The sequence below is a fragment of the Schistocerca cancellata genome, chromosome 9 (genome assembly GCF_023864275.1).
Source record: "Schistocerca cancellata isolate TAMUIC-IGC-003103 chromosome 9, iqSchCanc2.1, whole genome shotgun sequence".
Classification (NCBI taxonomy): domain Eukaryota; kingdom Metazoa; phylum Arthropoda; class Insecta; order Orthoptera; family Acrididae; genus Schistocerca; species Schistocerca cancellata.
In genome coordinates, this window is record NC_064634.1 from 192,565,864 (window position 1) to 192,587,458 (window position 21,595).

General features: G+C 37.9%; 1 protein-coding gene across 1 annotated transcript in view; it reads left to right on the plus strand.

The window, feature by feature from the left end:
• LOC126101278 (protein FAM13A) overlaps positions 1–21,004 on the plus strand; it is a 141,873-nt gene extending 120,869 nt beyond the window's left edge. Inside the window, exons 4-13 of the mRNA XM_049911960.1 lie at positions 4,277–4,399; positions 4,508–4,655; positions 6,394–6,729; positions 8,662–8,802; positions 9,817–10,079; positions 10,194–10,333; positions 10,438–10,565; positions 11,518–11,733; positions 12,965–13,149; positions 14,284–21,004. Of these exons, the coding sequence (XP_049767917.1) occupies positions 4,277–4,399; positions 4,508–4,655; positions 6,394–6,729; positions 8,662–8,802; positions 9,817–10,079; positions 10,194–10,333; positions 10,438–10,565; positions 11,518–11,733; positions 12,965–13,149; positions 14,284–14,494 (1,891 nt within the window). The 3' untranslated portion in view covers positions 14,495–21,004. The remainder of the gene's footprint in view (positions 1–4,276; positions 4,400–4,507; positions 4,656–6,393; positions 6,730–8,661; positions 8,803–9,816; positions 10,080–10,193; positions 10,334–10,437; positions 10,566–11,517; positions 11,734–12,964; positions 13,150–14,283) is intronic.
• Positions 21,005–21,595: the final 591 nt, after the last annotated feature.

Consider the following 21,595-nt stretch of genomic DNA (forward strand, 5'->3'; position numbering starts at 1 on the left):
ACCGAGACTCGAACTCGGGACCTTTGCCTTTCGTGGGCAAGTGCTTTACCACAGAGCTATCCGTGCACGACTCAGTACCTCGTCTCCTACCTTCCAAACTTCACAGAAGCTCTGCCGCTATATTTTCAGAGTCTGTACCTGCACTGTAGCCCTTGTGAATGGAATTTTGTTTCAGAAACTCGCTGAACATAGAAAAAAATTATAAATGTATAAATACAATGGACGATTTGTTATTCTTAAATACGTAATCTACTGCAAACCACATGCAGGAGCTCCTGCTTCAGTTCAGAAGCTTGTGTATGTGAAGGAACTATAAGGAAGCGCAGGATTACATCCTGCGCACACCGCGCTTTCTCAAAAGATTCGCATTAGGCTCCGCTGCAGATGCAAGGGCTAATTGAGGGGCGTGGTAGGTTCCTTTGCCAGCGAGAGGAAGGTTATTTTCCTACCGCTGTCGGCCCGAGTCGAGCAGTGCCGACTCCCCTACCCGCGACTTCCGATGCCCCCACCACCCGCCGGTGAGCCGGCACCGCGCCTCCCCCCACCACCGGCCGGCAGCGCCCGGCAGAACCGCGCCGCGCGCCTGGTGGTCAGTGATCACGCGAAGCCGCCGGCAGTAGCCGTTCTATATATCGGATGCCGCTGCGAACCGGCCGCTACCATTCCACGCCAGGACTTGTTCTATACAGGAGCGTAAGAAGCTTGTCGCCCGGTGGACCGTCCGGATAGTGAGTGTGATAGTGAACAGCAGCACACGGTACTGTGTGCACCGACACCGCTTCGAAACTGGAAGGCCTAACTGCAGACGTTTTCCTCCGGTTTTTGGAGAAGAGGACCTTTCTCAGGCCGCCCGACATTTCTGCGCTGCTGAGCGGAGCCTTTGGTATCGCAGCCGCGCAACAACCACTGCAGGCACTCATGGTGTGCCGACTGACAAGGTAAAGATCCCGGCTGCGCCAGTGCTGGTTACTGTTGTGCTGTTCTCCAAGCGACTGCTAGAATGTGAATCAGTTGGAATAGGCGAGTTGTGCTTGTAGCCTTCTCTTGCAGAAGCATCCGTCAATGACGGTTGCAGAGACGTCCCCAACGGCTGGCTGCTCATTTAGTGAACTTTTAAATTTTGCTAAAATTGTGACTTCTGAAATTTTCCCGGCGTATTTCTTCTTCTAATAATTTCCGAGTTGTCAGAACATACGAAATTAATGTTAGATATCGTCAAGGCCCTTGCTGCGAGTTCCGTAGCCGGCACCGTATTGTCCACGTAGACATTTGCGGTGGTGTCATAAACATTTATGGAATTGTTTCATACGTGTCACAGTCGTCAGGTTTACTGTACCTCGTCATCGCTGTGCTTTGTACCAGTTAACTTTAACCCTATCGATTTTCTAGGCATCAGCGAATTCATGACTTTCGTGACTTCTGAAACGTGGAGCTCTCTACCATTTACCCTCAGACTGGGGAAACCTATAGAAGGGCGGCGTTTTGGGGTATCTTCGTGTTTGTTCTGCATTGCATATTTCGCTGGCATCCAGCTTCAGCTCGTTTAACTCTTGCTGATATTCATTTCACGACACCGCTACACAGTTGCGTATGTAGTGGTTTTGCGGCAACAGTGATTGTGTGTGCATCTGACAGAGTTCCGTGGTTATAATATTTTCCCCCTTTCGTAAAGCTGCTCAGCTACGCTAATTCTGTAAATTGCGCCCCCTCCCCCCGTAATATATTTATTTTGTTATACATGATTTCACGCACGCAAGTAATTTTACGTTGATTAGCTCAAGATTAGTATGCGAACATATCTGGCAGTTAATTTAGAGAATGATTAGTGTGAGATGATCTGATCAACTGGAAACCTTATATGTGGTGATGTGTAGCGTAGCGTAGCCTAGGATCTAGGGTAAGTTGGAAGGCAACCATTTGATTGAGTATGGAAATCCACCAAATGTGAATACGAAATAAGGCTGGGGTAGCAGATTAATATTTAGTGTACCCACAGGTCTGTGTTCACAATATATTTAACTCGCTTTTCTGTATAAACTGCTTGGGAAAGTCATATTACGTAATACACATATGACAATTTTGGTTCGGATCAGATACCGGTACTGCCAACTACGAAAGAAGTGTGGAGGACGATGACAGTACGTAACTCTTGCCCAAAGAATATTGTATTCTGAAAACGCAAATGGAGGATTACCCTGTTTACAAGTCTTTATACTGCAGATATGTTGATCGGTCGTTTTGTTGACACAGGTTACTAGATTTTCCCAACAAGGAGCAACAAAGGCGCCCAGGTAAATTCCCGATAGACTTTGTCATTTTTCTCTATATATTGTGATTATCTGTTAACTGCGAATGAGTCAGGCGATATATTACCACATCGTCAGTATCGTTTCAACAAACTACCGAACTGTAAAATTTCTAATCACTTATCTCACGGTCATCAGATCTCCCAAGAAATCGTTTGATAGTATAAAGAGACAGTACTTAAGGGTGCTATGCTTTATGTACACACTGTGCAGCAACAATTTCGCCGAAAGATTATAACAGCTCACTACGGAGTAGAACGAGGACTCGGCAACAAGCGTTTACCATACACCGCGATGTGTGCCCGGCATCTACCGGTGCCGTTTGGCGTCAGTACTTCCTGGCGCTTCAACAGATGGCAGGCTAGGCTAGATAAGCCCACTGTTGGGAATGATCATGGCTGTGATTGATTCCTAACCTCTAGGGTCTTTGGTAGCAATTGTTTCTTAAAACTATCGCAGGCGTTAAGTCTTTCATCCCTTATGAAGTATTATTGCTGAGCAGTCTCGTTACAGTCCTACTGACCTAATATGGGGTGCTTTACTTTAAACTGTATTATATGCAACATCAATAAATGAAACGTTGGAGGGCACTTTTTATACGCCATCGATCTTCGGCATTTACCCTCAGCGTACACACACACACACACACACACACACACACACACACACACACTTTTAATGTTTTGTTAAATTATATTAGTTATTTCCCAAACCCTGCCCTGACCAAGATTTTCGGACACTATAATTGTCCCAAGGACAAATTTAGAAAATTATTGTACAAAAAGAATTCCAACTGTAACATTCTTCCGGAAACATATAAACATACATTTATACGCTAAGTTGTTTGTAGACAAATTCCGGAATTAGAAGCCCCCTCCCAAACATTCCCAGTTGGAACTCCATCTGCCCTTCTACCAGCTCGCTCAACCCTCTGGGCTAGAGAATGGACAGTATCATTTTAAAGAAAATGAAGTGAAAAAAGTCGCAGAAATCACAGTCCCACATTTTACCAAGCGTTGTTGAGATGTTTTCTTCAGTGCTCAGATTGTCAAAGGATAAGAATAGGAACAGTTTTCTCAGAAGTCGTGAAATTGTACTCGACCTTTGTGTCAACCGCATTTAAAATGCAAACACTCCTATCAACACTGATGTCAGGCATATGACATTGTCATTATTATGTCTGCAGTTACATGCATAGAACCGGTTTGTCAGTTAAAAGTAAAACCTGGCTTCAGAAACATTGTAAAATATGCTTCATCTCTGTAGTTTTAATTTGTCACATAATTAGATTAACTAGAACAGGATGAACTTTCATACATAGGCCAAGCTTCAGGAGTAGCTACAGGTGCTTCATGTTAGTTTTGGAATAAATTCAACATGATGCCATACCCTCCCCAGGGAGAGGGAGTGAGAGCGCACTATAATTGTTCCAAGGACAAATTTAGAAAATTATTGTACTAAAAGAATTCCAACTGTAACATTCTTCCTGGGATATATAATAAATTTATACACTAAGTTGTCTGAATACATTCTCTGTAGGCTCAAATTTAATGTATGCATATCAGGCATGTTTTTAATTCGTCAAAAGGTTAAAAACAATGCAGCAGTAAGAAACTAATTTTATGGAAGCATAGGAAATAAAGTAGTTAGTAGCATTTAGTGTAAATCTTGGATGTCAAATGTAGTACAGCTTCAAAGGTTGTTACATATTCCTATCAGAGTGCTGATTTGTAAGTAGTAGCATATGCTGAAAAGTATGTAGTCAGTACTGAGAAATCTGTTTTTTATGATGATTCAGTTACAAAAGAAAGTGTTGTATGTCATGTTTCTGGATGAAGGTGTTTGTGTTCATTTATTCTTTACAAAAATTTCCTTAATACAGTTTAAGAACTTGCAAACTGTGGAAGTATGATGTTCTAAGATATCAGATTATTGGAGTAAGTTGTCACTATGCTGAATTCATTGTTTAGGTTGCTGGATCACGCCATCCAAGCGACCGTAGGCAGCCCAGACATCCACATTTATTCTGGAAGCATACAACGAAAGCGCAAGGAACGCCATGACAGTTTCGGCCAAGAGTGCAAAGTAATTAGGTGAGTTGATTAACAGTTCACACCATCACGAACAACTAAAGTTTGACCCATGCAAAGAAGATTGCCAGTCATAGTTATCTGGACACTAAAGTTCTGGCCAATTTGTAGGTCCAACTCTGAGGAACGCCCTCTTGAAAATGACACCAGCCACTGCAAAGACGGAAACGCAATTCGCCGTGTCAGCAGTCATGAGGATTTCTCCCTGGTCCATGCTGGACACAAAGCAGACATCACAAACCAAGCTAATTGCATTGCTGTAAGTATAAGTTAGTTTTTTTTTTTAATCTCTTATGTACTTTGAGAAAGCACAGAACAAACGCTGCAGGAAAAAAAAAATATTGGAATAGAAGGGTGCAAAATGGTAGCATTTCATATGGAATAAGGGGTGTTGTTTTTCATGTTAATGACTGAACTTAGATAAGTAGCTTCCATAGTTGCTGAAATCTTTACTCATCATCTTATAATTTATTGTAAATTCACCCCATTTTTTGGTTACGCTGTTGGATACTTTCATTCACCCAATATTTTTATTGCAATGGGGTCTACAGTCCTGATAAATTTATTGAATTGGTTCAGTATGCAGCTCTGGATGCTATAGTTCAGTTTGAACCATCCTTTCAATTCACTGTTGACTATTACATAATTTTGACTCTGAAACCATTCTCAAGTGAAACACATGTATGTGGATTATGTAGTGGTAGGCTGGACTTTTACAGATGTGGTACTAACTCGTATGAAAGCATTAGTTGGTCAGCATAAGCACTTAACAAGTGTAACGGAGTAATTAACTGCTTACATCTACAAGCATACCCGCAAGCCACTGTACAGTGAGTGACAGAGGGTACCCTGTAACACTATTAAGCAATATCACTTGGCTAATTTGTCAGAAATCAGTTGTTTTCACCTCTACTCTGTTGATCATAAAAAAAAGTCATCATGGTTCTTGTAATCAGTAAATACTGTATTTCTTCGCCATCCACACATTATGACCCAGCTCAAACTACTGATATGAAGATTGGAACTTAAATGTTGGAAAAACTTCTTGCAAACAACTTACACAAAATAGATTGTAGTTTTAATGTCCTTCAAAATGGGCACCAGCGCTGTGTATAACCCATTGTCAGCAGTGTGGAAGTTGTAGGACACCCTTAGCAGTGCGAGTTTTGTTGATAGTTAAAGTGGAGCAATCTATTGCCTGGTGAATCTCTTAACAGTTCTGAAGTGAACACCACGAAGAGAATCTTTCACATTAGGAATCAAATTGAAGTCACAAGCACGTAAGTCTGGCGAATGTGTTAGGTGGTACAGCACTTCCCAGCCCCACCAATTGAACGATTCATTACAACTTGGGCCATATGCGCCTGATCATTTCATTCAAAATGATAGATGGACTCAGCAGAAAGTGTCACCGTTTCTTTCTCTAAGCTGTGGTCCAAACTGTGATCCAAATGAACAGCTTAGAGAAAGAAGCAGCAACACTTTCTGCAGGGTTTGCAAATTATTTTTCAGCACAATGCTCAAGTGCATAGGGCGCAAATTGTGACCGATTTGTTCAGTTGATGGGGCTGGGAAGTGTACCACCCACCACTCTCCTCGGATCTCGGCCCTTGTGATTTCAGTTCTATTCTTAAGATGAAGGAAGCACTCGATGGCATTTGCCTCAGAAGTGTCAGAGATTTGTCAGGCAATAGACCGCTCCACCCAAACAGTCAACACAGCTGCCACTGCTAAGGCTATCCTACGACTTGCACATCGCTGGCCTTGGGTGACACACAATCCTGGTGACTATTTTGAAGGACAGTAAAGGCTTGAAACATGTATTTGTTTCGTAGAGAAATAGTTGCCACTGTTGAAGTTACAAACCTTCTACACCTTTTCCGAGGCCTGAAATTACTAATTTGTTTTCCTGAGCATCTATCACATATTAACCTTTTGACTCCCATTTTATTCCACATTTTAACATAATGTAATATCATTTAATTAATGTGTTGCAGCGTATTTCTAGTTTGCCACTACACGAGCGTAACCCAGTTGCTGTGGTCGGTGGTGCAAATGTGCACCAAAAAGGTGGCCACCATCAGGCACCTCCTGCTTCTGCCCCAGCAACAGTCGTGAATGACGTGTCCGGTAGTGGCAGCACTACTGTCTGTGAGGCAGATCTGTCCGATGACAATGAACACGAGAGGCAACGCTGCAGTGAACGCTTCTCACGCTCTGCCGTGCCGAGGCCGGCAAGGGGCCGTCGCAATCCCGCTCGCCGCCAGCGTCGCCCGGGTCACCATCGCCGCACTCGCCATTCTCCTGATACTGACACTGACAGCTCCTCAAAGGTGGGTGTGCTCAGATAGATAGATTCATTCATTGTTGCTGCACTCCAGTGGATATTATTGTGCTTTTATCACATCATTGATGCCACAGCAGTCAACAGGTGCCCTTCATAATATTTGCTTAGGTGAATTTGGACATTCCATTGATAGAATAAGAATTTTATTAGGTTATTGCAAACTTATGGTTGAGAGTATTTCAGATCGTCTGTAAAATATTCTTCGAGAACACGTACTGCTTTATTCCACTTGTTTCCTATCTGAGTTTTGCTTTTTATATTCTTCATTAGCTCTTGTACATAGTTTTCATGAAGATTTTCTAACTTCGTGATCCGTGTACACATCACGGAAGTTGTAAATTATGCCAAATCATTATACACTTAGTTAGGCTCCATTGGGCTACCATAGAAAACTCTCGAGCCTTTTCCTGAAATTCCAGTACTGCAGCATTATTTATTTCTTCTGTAATGTAGCATTGGCTTTGGGTAAACATTTGAGTTGTGTGTTACTTTTCTTCCTTACGTTGGTCATTGTGTCCATTGAATCGGTTGGCCTCACCAAAAAATCAATCAATTATTGCAGTGTATGGGGGTGGTGTCACGATACATTCAGTATGGTTGAGAACTACTTTAAAGCCTGAGGTTGCATCGATCTGCTGAATTCTGACTCGGCTATCCTGGAATCTCGATCTCACCTTAAATGGGTATCTCTTTCAAGGTGGGCACTTGTATGATTAAAATTCTTATGGTTTGGAATATATACATCATAGCAACAGGTAGAGTTTTATTCACCTTGAGTCATTATTTGTTGAAGTAAATTATTCCTCCTGTTTACAGATTCTGTTTTTAATACTAACTTTTATTAAATTCTTCTGATGCACGCTGTGAGTCTGAGAGACCAATATGTATAAAAATAAGAAAGTTACATCTGCTATCTGTTGCATTTGGAAAGATCTTAAAGTGATCGAATCTTCATTTGTTTTCTATTTGTAGTTTTGAAACCTCTTTGAAATTGTGTAAACGAATTAAAGACTTAGTCCATGGGATATTTTTTTCCCTTTAGATAGTCATATTTTTCATGTAATGAAGGCTCAACAATTGCTATGGAAATATCAGCACTCTTTAGATTTTGTTTATACTTACAAAGGGAGTCTTTCAGCTCGAACTGCAATTTGGTGTTCCAGTTGTATGTTGGAATCATTATATACCACTGTAATAAGGAGGGTGAAAGCGTTTGATCGTTTTTCTCTTAGTTTGCCCACTATTGGTCTTCAAATGTGTATTTGAGGTTCCTCAACAGAATATATGAAACAAACGCAGAATCGCAATAGACAGTTGGTGAAAGCAACGTCTGGACAATTGTCAGAATCATATTCTCGAACTGCAAAATTAAATGCCACTTGAATTGTATTCTTGAATTCAGCAACTTGTATGGGAGTATTATACGTAGCCCCTTGCAGGAATGTTGAAGCAAAGACCGATACACTGGTCAGACAGCTGGTTATGAATAACAAAATGCATTTCTGTTATGAAAATTTTTATTTCCTTATTTCGTGTTGAAGTCACTACAGAGAGTCCTTATGGAATGTTACCTTTCTTGCATAGCACATCTCGAGAAAGACTGTAGAATGTGTGACAGAAACATGATTGCTTTGACAGCCAGAGCTGTTACGGAAGACCAACATATTCACCTGTCTGGAGCGCATTTTGTTGAAGTAAGCTGGAAAACTGCAAATCTCCAGATACGGCTACAATGCATTTAGGACACTGATCAAAGTGGATTTAATTATTTAGAAATGTTACATGGGTCTCTGAAAAAATGTTTAAATATAAATTCCAGTTTGAGCTGAAGGAAGTCCCGCATTAGAGTTGTTGCTTGTGAATCTCCAAGTAGAATGTGCAGTTCATGTAATCCCCATTTACTCATTTATAATTGCAGGAAAATGAGGATGAGGAAAGAGGGAACTCACGGTCCCCTCATTTACATCCTACTGGCAGCACCATACACTATAACTCATCTGAGGATGAGGCAGAGATCACCAACTCTCATTCCTTCTTACAGCTTCATTCACCCTCTCAGGTAAGAAGAGTTTACATACATTATTGAGAATTTACTGTTAGAAAACAGTTTAATTTCTAATTGCTGATACATGATGTAACTGTTGTTAAACTCTAATTTCTGATCCAGTTACTTCACTCTCAGAATATTATTGTTTCTTTTTTGATTAGTGTAGCACATTATCTTTGTGTGTGTCTCTTAACTACCAATGCCATGAGACAAGTGAGGTTTGCTCCCCAACATTAAGTTAATCGGTATCGCACCTAAGCTTGGTTATTGTTTAATCAACCAATTTATTGAATCACAATTACAGGAATTAATAGAATCAGGGGTGAAGAAATTGGTGAAAGCAGTGACAAGTAATAATGTTGGGGGGGGGGGGGGGGGGTTTGAGAAATCCGAAACTTCAGTGCAATCAATATGGTCTGACACAAGAAAAGTTGTCAGACAAGGATTCAAGCCCAGCTCTTGTGCTTATTGTGATCAGTCACCTTAACTATTTAGTCCATTCATGTAATTTTAGTGAATTCAATTCATCTGAAGTATATGCATGTACCAGGGTATTACATGGTCCTCCTCCAAATGTGTTGCCCAGCACTGCTGTTTCCACACATTGTGTGTGAGGACCTCTTGTGTTCAGAAGTAATGTGAGGAAACAGTGACTCAGAAATATGAGTTGCTCTCAGACATCCTGATAGGTAAAGATGAGTTATCTTAAAAAAGAGTTGTGTGTTTGGAGTCCAGTCTGGCTCATGTTTTTGTACATCTCAATGTACTTATCGGCCAAGTTGCACAACTACTTTTTTTTTACACTACGTACAGTGCACTTTGATGTTTGTTAGATGATGTTGCTGTTATCACAGAGGAAAGGTACTTTCATTTTGCAGTTGTATAAAAAAACTCACTTATTGTATTGCCAATTATTTTCCCAGTAGCAAGCTACAGATGCAAAAAGTGAAAGATGCTAACTCATTTTACAATTCCTTTCACTCCAGTGTGTATTCTGCTTGCAACTAAGCAGTTAAATTGTCACAGGAACGTGAACGGTCACCCTCACCTGTGCCATCGGCATCGCCTCCTGTAGCTCCTCCACTAGACCTGAAGACTTTGCACCAGCAGGTTGGTGAGAGTGAACCACAACCCTCACGACGTGGTAGCGGTGGTGCAGGAAGTTTGACTATGCACCATTTGGACCCTAGTGTGCCACCATCACCACCTCATGAGCACGCAGGTCCGGGACGCTCACCGCTGATATCGCCGGAACAGAGGCTTAAAGCATTGAACAAACAAGCGCACAGGTGAGCATTTAGTTTAGTGCTGACAGAATATACCCCACCAGATGATCTAGTCTAGTCATTGTAAAATCCAGTCACTATTTTCGAAATTTGCATACAAGGATTTATTATTTACAGCTTGAAAAAGAAGGTGAAACAGTTTGAGGAGGATTTCCAAAAGGAATATGGGTACCGGCCTTCACACAGTGATAAAATGTATGATAGGGAGATGAAGAAAGTTTGCGCCGAGTTGAACAAAATACGTAAGGAAATTAAACGTAAGTGTCTGTTTCGTACTTAAAATGACTTACAGGAAGAAATTTGCACATTACATGTTAGATAATGCAACTCACATCTCATTATTAATCTTCTCAATTTTCAGAACTAAAAGAGGATCCCACAAGTATTGACTTACTGATGGACACATCAGATACGAGGAGCTCAACTGATATGTCCCATCACCGTCACAAACCTAGGACAATGGAGGAAATGGTGCTGGAAGTGGAGAAGGTAACTGCGCATTGGATGATTTTTAACTATGACTTCACAGAATGAGAGGCTGAAAACTGCAAAAATTTGTTTGGTTTTTGTTGTATTGGTACATGTTAATGCAGTGACAGAAGTAAAGTTACAAAGTGAACTGGAGTAATTTTGTTTACATTCCTTATTCAAGTGGTAGCATGCTATTCAAAGGAATGAACTGGGAAATTGTGCCATAATATAGTTTCTTATTTGTGTAACTTAACAGCCAACAGAGGTTCATCCAAAGTTGGTGTAGGAATGAGTGTCTGCCCTTTCATTTTGAATTGCTCATAAATGGATGTCTCTATTAAAACATGGTTGTAATTCCATTGAATATGGTTCACATGGAGAACAACCAAAAAACTGCAGCACCAGATGAAAATATTTTGAAAGTGTACAATGGGACTGTGGTGGGTTGAAAACCGAGGGAATTGAAGTAAGTAATTGGGAAATTCACTATTTCCTCCAGATTTGGCACTTTCGTGACTCCTACCTATTGCCACATCTGAAGATATTTGTAGCACGACAGCCATAAATGAATATTTAGGTGACATAGTTAAACACTTCAAAATTTATTCATTGGGGAAATGATGAAGTGAGTTGACACAGAAAAATAAGTGCTTTCTGGTCGTAAAGCCCAATCTTTCACTGCCATATTGAAAAAAAATTTCCACCTTTACCTCATTTGAGAGTACTTTGACAGTGAAGTATTGCATCCATTGAACTAATTTGTATTTGATGGAATGAGCAGGATATTGACACACTTCTACTTAACTAAAAATAAAATTCCCTGACATTTTTACTTAAGGTAAAATTTTTCAGTGGATGCCTTGAAGTCAGAACATCACTAGTGAAAAACCACATAAAAATTACAGATGAACATGATGTTTCGGTAATAGTTTATATTTTGAAGTAATTTATCATAGAACCTTATTTGCAGCACTTGGCTGAAAAACGGCACCAAGCAGGCCGTCCAGACAAGGTGGACGAGCTGTCCCCAGAGCAGGCTCTGGATGAGAAATTGGCTGTACAGAAAGTGTTGCTGCATATGGAGGAGATGTTTGGGAGGCCCACTTCAAGAGGAGACCGTGATCTTGTACGCCCCCTGTATGACCGTTATCGTGCTCTCAAGAGGCTTATCATCCGTGCAGGATCAGTGAGTTTTTTTGATCATACAACTTCCTTTGTTTTGTGACTGTATTTAGTAGTTTGCTTCAGTAATGATGTCACATAACACTTAAATGTTAAGTGTTAGAGAAGGCTTGAAGAAGTCCCCATTGTTCTACATTCCACAGTGGGAAATATATACACCGCAACACACTATGTAGTAGACCATTCCATCCTGACTGCTGATGCTTCGTGGCAGTTTCACATTTCCACACATTAGTCTTACATGTCATGTTACAGAGTTAAATGTTAGGAAATGAAACTGTCATCTTATATGCACCAGAAATCAGGCAAGGCAAGTAAAAAAGTGTTTAACCATTGCAGTACCAAAGTATTTTCAATAACAGTTATTACCAGGGGGTGGCAGTACTTTATGCCCATTAAGAATATAGTTTTTAAAGAGGCACTTTTGTGGAATTTGGGTAGCAATACCAACATATTTTCAGTAATGTATACTACCAAGATCAGGATAGTTTGTGTCCACTGCAAAAAGAGGTACTTTTTAAAGAGAAGTACAGCCATGAACATGAAAATATTGAATATCAGATTCATTGTGGCTTCAACTGAGACTTATGGACTTCGTTAAAACAGTTAATCATTTTCTTTCAAATTTTTTATCTATAAACTACCTGAATGAATGTCCTCTTTTTTTTCAAAAGGTGAGCACAAAGTTAACACCTCTACCCCCTCCTTACCCTCTACTGTCCATTGGTATTGTGAATATTAGTATTGACACTTTCCCATCAACTCCTACTTCTCAGATTTTTGTGCAGATTTAAGTAGGAAAAAATAAAAGGGAGAAAGTGTAGAGATTTCTGGTGTTCATTTAATTTACTATGCTTAGCCATTTGAGGCTACTACAAAAAGATTTATGAATTATGTGCAGTGGCACTGAAGGCCTGGGTTTAACACCAATAGGGATTTTATGGGGAAATGAAAGAGATCATTTGGTTGATGAGTATCATGTAAAAAAATTCCCATATGCTACTGGGAAACAGCTTTCTATGTCCAATAAAATGATGCACACTAGGTTTACAGCAACAAATTAAAAGTCAACATGGTAATGTTCCGCAAGTTGTAATGTCTTGAAGATTCAAAAGTTCAAAACAGAACTACACTTCTGCATTTTGTCTACTTCCTTCTGCTTCTATTATGCCTCTTTTTTTTACGATCATTAGCCCTTTACAAAATGACACCTAATGCTCATTGTTCTTCCACAGACAAAGCTGAAGGATAGTGTATCAGAGCTGGCAACAATTCATGAACATGAAGCAATGGAATTTACAAGTTCTCCACTGCCACCATCATTGACAACAACTTATGAGGCTGACACTGCTGAATCAATACGGCCAAGCTTGCCGTCAACTTCAGAAACACTTTCAACCAACCTCCATTCTCTCCCACTGTAAGTAGCATATAATTGTTTTTCAAAGGCAAACTAAGCATGTGACTGGTTTATGAGCACATTAGCACATTTTAAATTATTTGTATTACTATGTTGTAGGCCTAGATCTGTAGCTTTCTGGAAATTGGAAGTTTTGTGGTTTGGCATAAATGGAATTGCACATGACTGACACATCTTGCAAATCTTTTCCTCTCTTTGATAAAGATTTTGCTTGGCAGCAAGTGGGAGGTGATAATGATTATATTATGCTTTTTGGCAACATAGATAAGTCTGTCTGGAATGTGTTCACCAAAGACAATCCATTCCAATGTGAAATGATGCAAAATTTGTGTGTCCTCACAGTGACTAGCTCTTTTTCTGTTTGTACAAGTCACCAGCCAGTCATATTATGTGAGGAGTAATGTTTAGTTCTTTTTCAGCTAATTCTCATTTTATTTAGTATTTTTATACCATGACTATATTAGTTTTATTTAAGTGTGAAGAAAAGGCATGATCATGCATGCTCCAAACATTTTTATGAGCCCTTTTATTTATTGATTAGCGATGACAACACATACTGTGACTGCTTGACAGTCATTAAAGTCTGTTAAAGTACGTCCATGGGCATTGTCCCAAGATGATGGCTTATGAGCAAAGAATTTATCTTACTAGGCATTCCACAAGGCCACTAATAAATCTGTTGAGAACCCTAAAATCAATACTATCACCTACTGAAGTAATAAGTATCCCACTCATGATTGTGAAAGAAAGTGACAGGCTAGACAGACTGCTCCAGTAAGATAAATAATTTCTTGTGGCCACTGTACACAGTAGTGTGAATTTATCATGGGTGTGGGAATAAGGTGTAATACAGATCAGGAAAACTTTGTTGAATAGATATTAATTGTCCCATTCCAAACCATTAGATCAGGTATGAATGTTGGAAAAACGACCCAGAAGCTTAACATTTCGGTATCATGAAATTGTTATTCTGAAGTTTTAAAAGTCCAATATTTTCATTAAACATTCATTGCAACCAGTTCACATTGCTGAGTTGAAAAGCAGGGGTTATAGGGTCAAAAAATTTTTGTATCATTCGGCTAATTAAGTGGGTACCTATGAAAAATGTGTTAAGAGTTAAACAACATGTTGCAGGTCGGAGTTGCTGAACCAGCAACGAGCAGCACGTGAGGACAAGAAACGGTTGCGACGATCACTGAGGGAATTTGAGGAGGAGTTCCAGCAGCGCACTGGCAGAAAACTACAGAAAGAGGACCGCACTGCTATTGAGAGCATTTATACAGCTTACAAGCACACAAAGGCCAAACTGCGACTGCTTGAAGCTCTTGTTTCCAAGCATATCTAAGCAGTAGCTATGCTCCTGCGAAACACACCTCTATTTATATGATGAACACTTCTTAACTTCATGTTTGTTTGGATATCTGGACTCAAGTGTTCCTCATGTGTTTGGTGATCTCTTGGTGAACACCTTTACTGGCGAAGCAAGAACTGTGAAAAAATTAAATTTGATGTTAATTTCTTTCTATTACTCAGATTAATATACACCAGTAGGAATCTTTGATGTTATTGGGGCAATTACTATGTGGAAGAATGCCATCCAATCCCCAATTATTCTCCAGGCTTACACTGTATTCCATGTCATTATATTAATAACAGGTACATAGTGACATTTGACTCATAAGAGGACTTCACTGTTTTGAAGTGTGACATGTAGTGTGTGACACTGATTTTGTCAATGAGTTGTTGTGCTTTTGACTTCTTTCAGTGAATATAAAAATGTGGTTGAGAAGTGAGTTATGCAGTTAGAAACATTCCCTTGCTTCATTTCTTGAAGGTTCTATTCATTCATCCTAATCAAACAGAAGTAGATGATAGTGGTATTTCAATGGCATAGACATTATTGTGGAATTGTGAAACATCTTGGTGTATTAGTGTAGCTGTAATATGTTGCATGGCTGTACAAGTATTTCTTTGTGTACAAGATTACTTAAATTATGGGGGATCTTGATACATGAATGCAACTTCGCTGTTCTACAATGAGTGTGAATGACTAAGGAATCTCAAATTTTTTATGTGCCAGTTATATCCACCCTTGTGGTAGGCATAAGGTTCAGTAACTGAAGTTACTTTAGAACTAGGTGTAAGATACCATTCATTAGGTTCAATGTTTCAAGCATTATCAAGAAAGGTAGACCTTATGTAACCCAGAATTAAGGCAAATAATTTTGCTGTTGTGTGATTTAGTGCATGTTCATCATTACTCCATACACATTTTTAGACATACAATCTTACCACTGAAGGAAGGAATAAAAGTAATTTGCAATAGGAAAAGCTTGAAAGTACTGGTTTTGAGTACTGAAATTTTATGAAGCAGAAACACAAGACCAGAACTATCAGTAATTTGAGCATTTCTATTAAGCAGGTGACATTGTTACAAAACCAAGAGACTGGGAAAACAATACACATGTAAGTTAGTGTTTAAAATAATTCTTCTCTCCTATACAATACCTGTATAAATTTGTCATAGCGAGACAGAGACTGACTATTGTTTTAGTATTTGCAGTACAATGTGTTTAACTAAGTGGAAAATAATGTTATGGAGAGTTGCTTTTTTGTTAATTTTATTATTGTTGGAAATATATCTCCTTATGGTCCCTTAATACAATGTTGGAAATAGTGTTTTATATGTTAATGTGATCTGTGGAATTTTCTTCTAACATTATGCTGACCTCTGTTACACCTCTCATACAGTTTAACTGTCTTCTAAATACTTACTTTCTTTCATTTATAATTTGAAACATTATACTACATTTTGAAACACACAGTTTTCACAATACTAAGCAGGAGTTCAGTTATTACTTTTGGTTTATTGCTTATGATATTTAACACAGCAACTTTGTGTAAAGTCCATTTAATGAAACACGATCCTCGTGTAAACTATATTTGGATTAGTTATACATGCTGGTTTCCAGTATCAGATTGTAGAAGCTGTGGGTAAAATGCTTAAAAAAGGTGGTACCAAATACATGAGAGTTCACGTTGTATCTCCATGTATTGTGGTTGGTTACCTTTTGTTAAAAGTGGATCTTTCAGTTGCTTTAATTAGCTTTATTTATGTATATGTGTTTTGGTATTTTTAGATTGTTGATTGTGATTGATAAATTTTTGTTTAAAAGAGCTGAAAGACTTATTTGTCAAATAAATACATATTTCAACTGATTCTTATGACAGCTGTAGCTTTTTTCCTTCCTGTACCTCACATTATCTGCTTTGTGTAATTGTAATTATTGAGTTTTGTTGTTAATGGTTATTAAGTATACATGAATTTTATTATAATTATGTAAGAGTTTTCAAGGCTGGAGCCCTGTAAACTCAGGTTGAATTGTACCACAGTGTTATTTGGAAGCGTACTAAAGTAAGAGCAAAAGAAAATATGCATGCAAATTTGTCCAAATGCTGTTACCGAAGAGGTGCAGCAAAGCTTTGCTTCCAGAATTTGTATAATCTTGTGTAATCTTCCATTTGCAAATATAAGTAGCTACCAATAGCCGGGAAGACAGTGGGCAATGACTTCGATGAAAATTTCACTCGACACTTTTTTTTAACCAAATGAGAAGTGTGCTACTGACATGATTTATTTGTTGTCATGTGTCTCATTACTACTGCAGAAATGAAAAACTGGTGACAGTAATGACCAGTACTGTACCTTACATTCTTATCTGCAAAGCAATATTATTGCAGCATATAGATTTCTCCAGTAAACAAGTTACTTGCATAGATCAGTACAGATGGTGGGTGTATGTATGTAAAAATGCTGTTTAACTAGAATGATGCAATACATTGCAGAAACTGTGGTCCCAGTAATCAGGGGAATAATTAATATTAAATATGATTAATTTATTTCCTTTACTAATATGCAGTTCATTTCTGATATGTTTAATTAAACATTAGATTTTAAAACTTTTGTTAAATATGTAGTATTGTAAGGAACTCTCTTCTTAGTGCTGTGGAATCATTGATTTACGCACTTAAATGTGTGTTTCTCTGATGACTGAACATGGCTTTGCTTTTTCACCTGGAGCAGCAGATCAAATTTAATATTTGATATTGTGCAATTATGTATTGATTTTCTACCTTAAATGAAAATGAAACTTTTTAGAATGATAACTCGGAAAATTCTTGCCAGCATAAACTTTACTGTTGGAAAACTGTTACATTTGAACACTGATAACTTGTTTCTTGTTTGGAGGCTCATAAACAGTTGAGTTTTACTTGACCCATGAGATGTTTCGATTTATTGTTCAGAAAATTTCTAGGCAGAAACAATTACTTTTTGTGTTTTAGGATACACTGTAAAATTACAGTTTATGGTTCACATGCCATGGATATGACCCCAAAATAAGGGCAGCACAGAATAGGCGTACTTGCATGAACACAATACAATGTAAATGGAGAGATGGTAAGTGGGATGTTGTGAGATAAACAGTACGAAATGATAAGGTTGAATAAGATGCGAAGGAGCATGTTTTGCCACCTGTTCAAGCTTTTCCTTTATTTTGTGATTCTGATAGCAGTTTTAGTTCTGTCACTTTACTGGTCCCTTCCTATTTGATTCTTCTTTGGTGGTGTATCTTAATTTATAGCCTTTTCTTCTGTGCTTTCTCACTTTCATTTCCCCCCCTTTCAGATGATGCCACGTGTATCACCTGTGCTTTTGTTTTTCCAGTGTTGAGCATATATGTGGAAGTTTCTTCTCCTTACCTTCATCTGACCTTTTAAATAACTTTTTCAGTTCACTTACGGGGTCACTGTTTTCTTCCCTCCTCCCTGTCTCCCTCCCCCTTCCCCCAACCCTTCTCACATAAATATGTCCCTCATTTTGATTACATTGATAAAGTATTTCACTCTTTGATCATGATTGTTACTTCAACATTTCAGCCTAATATGGTGCATTACTTACTATTAGTCAATAACTCTTTATTTTTCATACCTGCTGTTTATCAACTTATCGAGTCTTTCTTCTTCCCAGTTTGTTTCTTTGCTTCAGATGTCAATTATGTTCTGGAGTTTAAATGATTTTCATTGTCTGGAGCCCTTACATTCATGTGCTACGCATATCTGACAGTAGTTAGTAATGTCATCTCAGTGTGCGATAAATAAATCACGATTTGCAAGTGCTGTGAAATCTGATATCATTGCACTTTAGAAGACTTTTGAAATCGAACTGTTTCAACAGCAGTGCCACTTGTTCTTCCTGTTCCAGTTATGAAGGAAAGGAGAGGAATAATATTTCTCAAATTTTGATGTACACTGCTGGTAATAATATGTTTATGTGATTAGTACACCGTCAGTTGACTGGGTGCTCCAAGAGGAGGAATAAAAAAACATGGAAGTAAGATAGGCATAGGAACAAATATTTGGTGCTGCTGCTTATGTGTTCTTTACACTCTTAACTAATTCAGCTTCTAATCCACAATTCAGCGCACACTCCCAACAAGAAACATTATACAAGGTATCATTTGATTTTAGAATTTGAAAGTTTGCATTCTTTGACACACAACTATTAAGTTGGTTACTTACATATTTAAGTCTCTGACATTACTTATCATACTTTAGGATCAAAACTTCCTGATAAAGAATGTTCCTTGTACTGAACACAGCATGCAGCAGCAGACTAAAACTGCCTTCAACAGACAAATCTTGAGGCAAAATGAGGTAAATAGACCTCTCATACAAGTTGTGATGGCTGTTACTGTTGTTAAGCAGCCCATTTCGTACAAGGATTTAAATCTAAGCTCTATTACATCTTTGAATCTTTAATATTCTTCACTGCTTTCCTATTTCAAGTAACCTCTGCCATTTTTGATTACAAAATACGTGTCTTGTTATTTCTATTAGCCTCGTAACTGCATCATGCCTGAGTGATATTAAATTGTAGTCATGCTGCCTGAAACATATTGTCTGTTCTGATGTTACTGATATCATTGACACGGGACTGGATGCTTAACAGTTTCTATGTAAAAGGTTTTCAGGGAATTAGCCTTCTAGACTAACAGTCTTTTAAGTATTTGACTCATATTTTCCGCCGTACTTCCTTTATTAAAAATACATGTTTTTCATAGATCAAAATTTGGTTATATACCTTCATTAAAGTCGTTCAGTGAATAATTTTGTGTTTTACAAAAATATTCATTGAATATATCACATGACTGTGAGAACAGTACTGTGGTGTTGCAGAAGAGTGTACTACAGTGAAAGCTATATATGCCAGGCACCTGTGCAATGCTGAGAGGAATTGTGATACTGTTTCATTTATGAAACACAGGCATTAAAAGGTTCAATGTGCACTTGCATAGTTAATGAATTTATTCGAACTTCATTTACATGATCAGCAAATGTCCAGTTACTGGTAACTACCAGATAAATTGAAACAACTTATACTGTGCAAAAAACAATTGCACATTATTTATATCATCACAGTTCCAGTTTCTGGAAACTGAATGAAAAGAGAGATCCTAAAGTGATATTTAATCAGTAAAGATCTTTGCAGGTCTAAGATCCTGCTGAAACCCGAGAAGAGCGAATATTTAGTTGAATTCTAGAGAACTTTTAATGTTATATTACTATAATTGTTATTAACAATCATTGACATTGTCGTTAGCAGCACTGCTCTTCTTGATGATGTTTATAGTGAGATTTTTGTCTGTGATAAAGTAATAATTTAAACAGTAAAAGTTTAAAATTTATGATTTAGAATGCCGGAAAACTGGAGCACCACAGACTTTGTTTTGATGCAACACAAAAATCTACCATGAACAACATACATGTAAATAGTTTGAATTTTACACTGAAAAATATGCACACTTGTGCTCCTTGATGTAACAGAATTGCACTGATCTTATTACAAAGCTGTGGTATTCCAGATTGCTAAGGCTTTTATTTTAAAATCAATTTTTGAATTGGGTATGCAATATCTTTGGTGCAGATAAAATTGTTGGAGCAACAAAACCAATTTATTTGGACATGGGGTATGGAAATTAATTGTTATTTAGCAGCTAGAAAAAGTAATTGGAGACAATTTCACATTAACTACTATTCTTGAAAATTTGTGATCGGTGTTTTATTTCCTACTGTGTGGTGATATTATCTGTACTGACAAAATGAAACAAATTATTCTTTATGTTATATTGTTTTTACCAGAATGATAAGTTACAGTGAAAGGGAGAATGAACTCAAACATAATGTATTTACACAAATTTCCAAACGTGAATTCTAGGAAGATGTAATATATTACTAGTTGTGCTTGTTGTGTGCACCTTGGTATTGTAGCATCAAGTTTAATTTGTGGGCATTGATGGAAATATTTTGAATACTTTTTCCTTCATTTCGGAAATAATAGTAAGTTTGTGTGCTATCTGTAGAAGCATCAAGCTATTACGAGAATAATACGGATTAATACTTCTGATGTGATACATGTTTATATGCATAAATAATTTAGTCCATATGTGAAACTCCTGTGTCATTTCCTGGATTAACAGACCTGTAGTGCAATTAAAAGAAAAAAAAATCTTATTCACAGTAGAACCTTGGTCATGTATTCAGCCCCAAATATAAATACAAATGTAAAAGCTGGGGAATGAGTGAAATGTTTTGTAAGTTTTTATGTTATAAACTGAATTGATTGTCTTGTGTTGAAAGCTGAGAGAAGAGAAGACAGATGACAATAGCACAGAAATGTTTTTCATGTTGTCTCGTGTGGACGTTTCTGTGCCCTTCATGTAGTAATGTCATCTCTTGTACTGTTAATTGTCTTTTTAAGAGTTCCTCTACATCTTAATAAAGCAGTACCTGATTAGAGTGACAATGCTGCCCAACATTTTTGTATACTAATATGCAGAAATGAAGGAAGTATTGGAGTGTTTGATTTCTCAAGTACAAAGAATGCAGCTAGAACACAATAAGTGATTGGTATTTTTATGGCCTATATACACAGAATTGATTAAAACTTTTTTTCAGTTAACCATACAAATGCTTTAACATATTATTGTGTATTAATTATGTACACAATGATATTTGCCTGTTCCCTTGTTTGAATAATAATGAAGTTTTAATACTTCTTCTACTTTGTGCAAAACATTGTGCATTCAGATAATTATATTTGTATGAATTAACATATTGTATAACCAGTTAAACAATACATAAAATTATTGTCTCTAACAAATATATATACTATATTATTTTAATTTGTCCCTTCACTACCAGAACAATATTTTATAATAGAATATAATGTCGAGTGACGAGGGCCTCTCATCGGGTAGAGCGCTCACGTGGTGCAAGTCTTTCGGTTTGACGCCACTTCGGCGGTTTGCGCATCGATGAGGATGAAATGATGATGATTAGGACAACACAACACCCAGTCCCTGAGCGGAGAAAATCTCCAACCCAG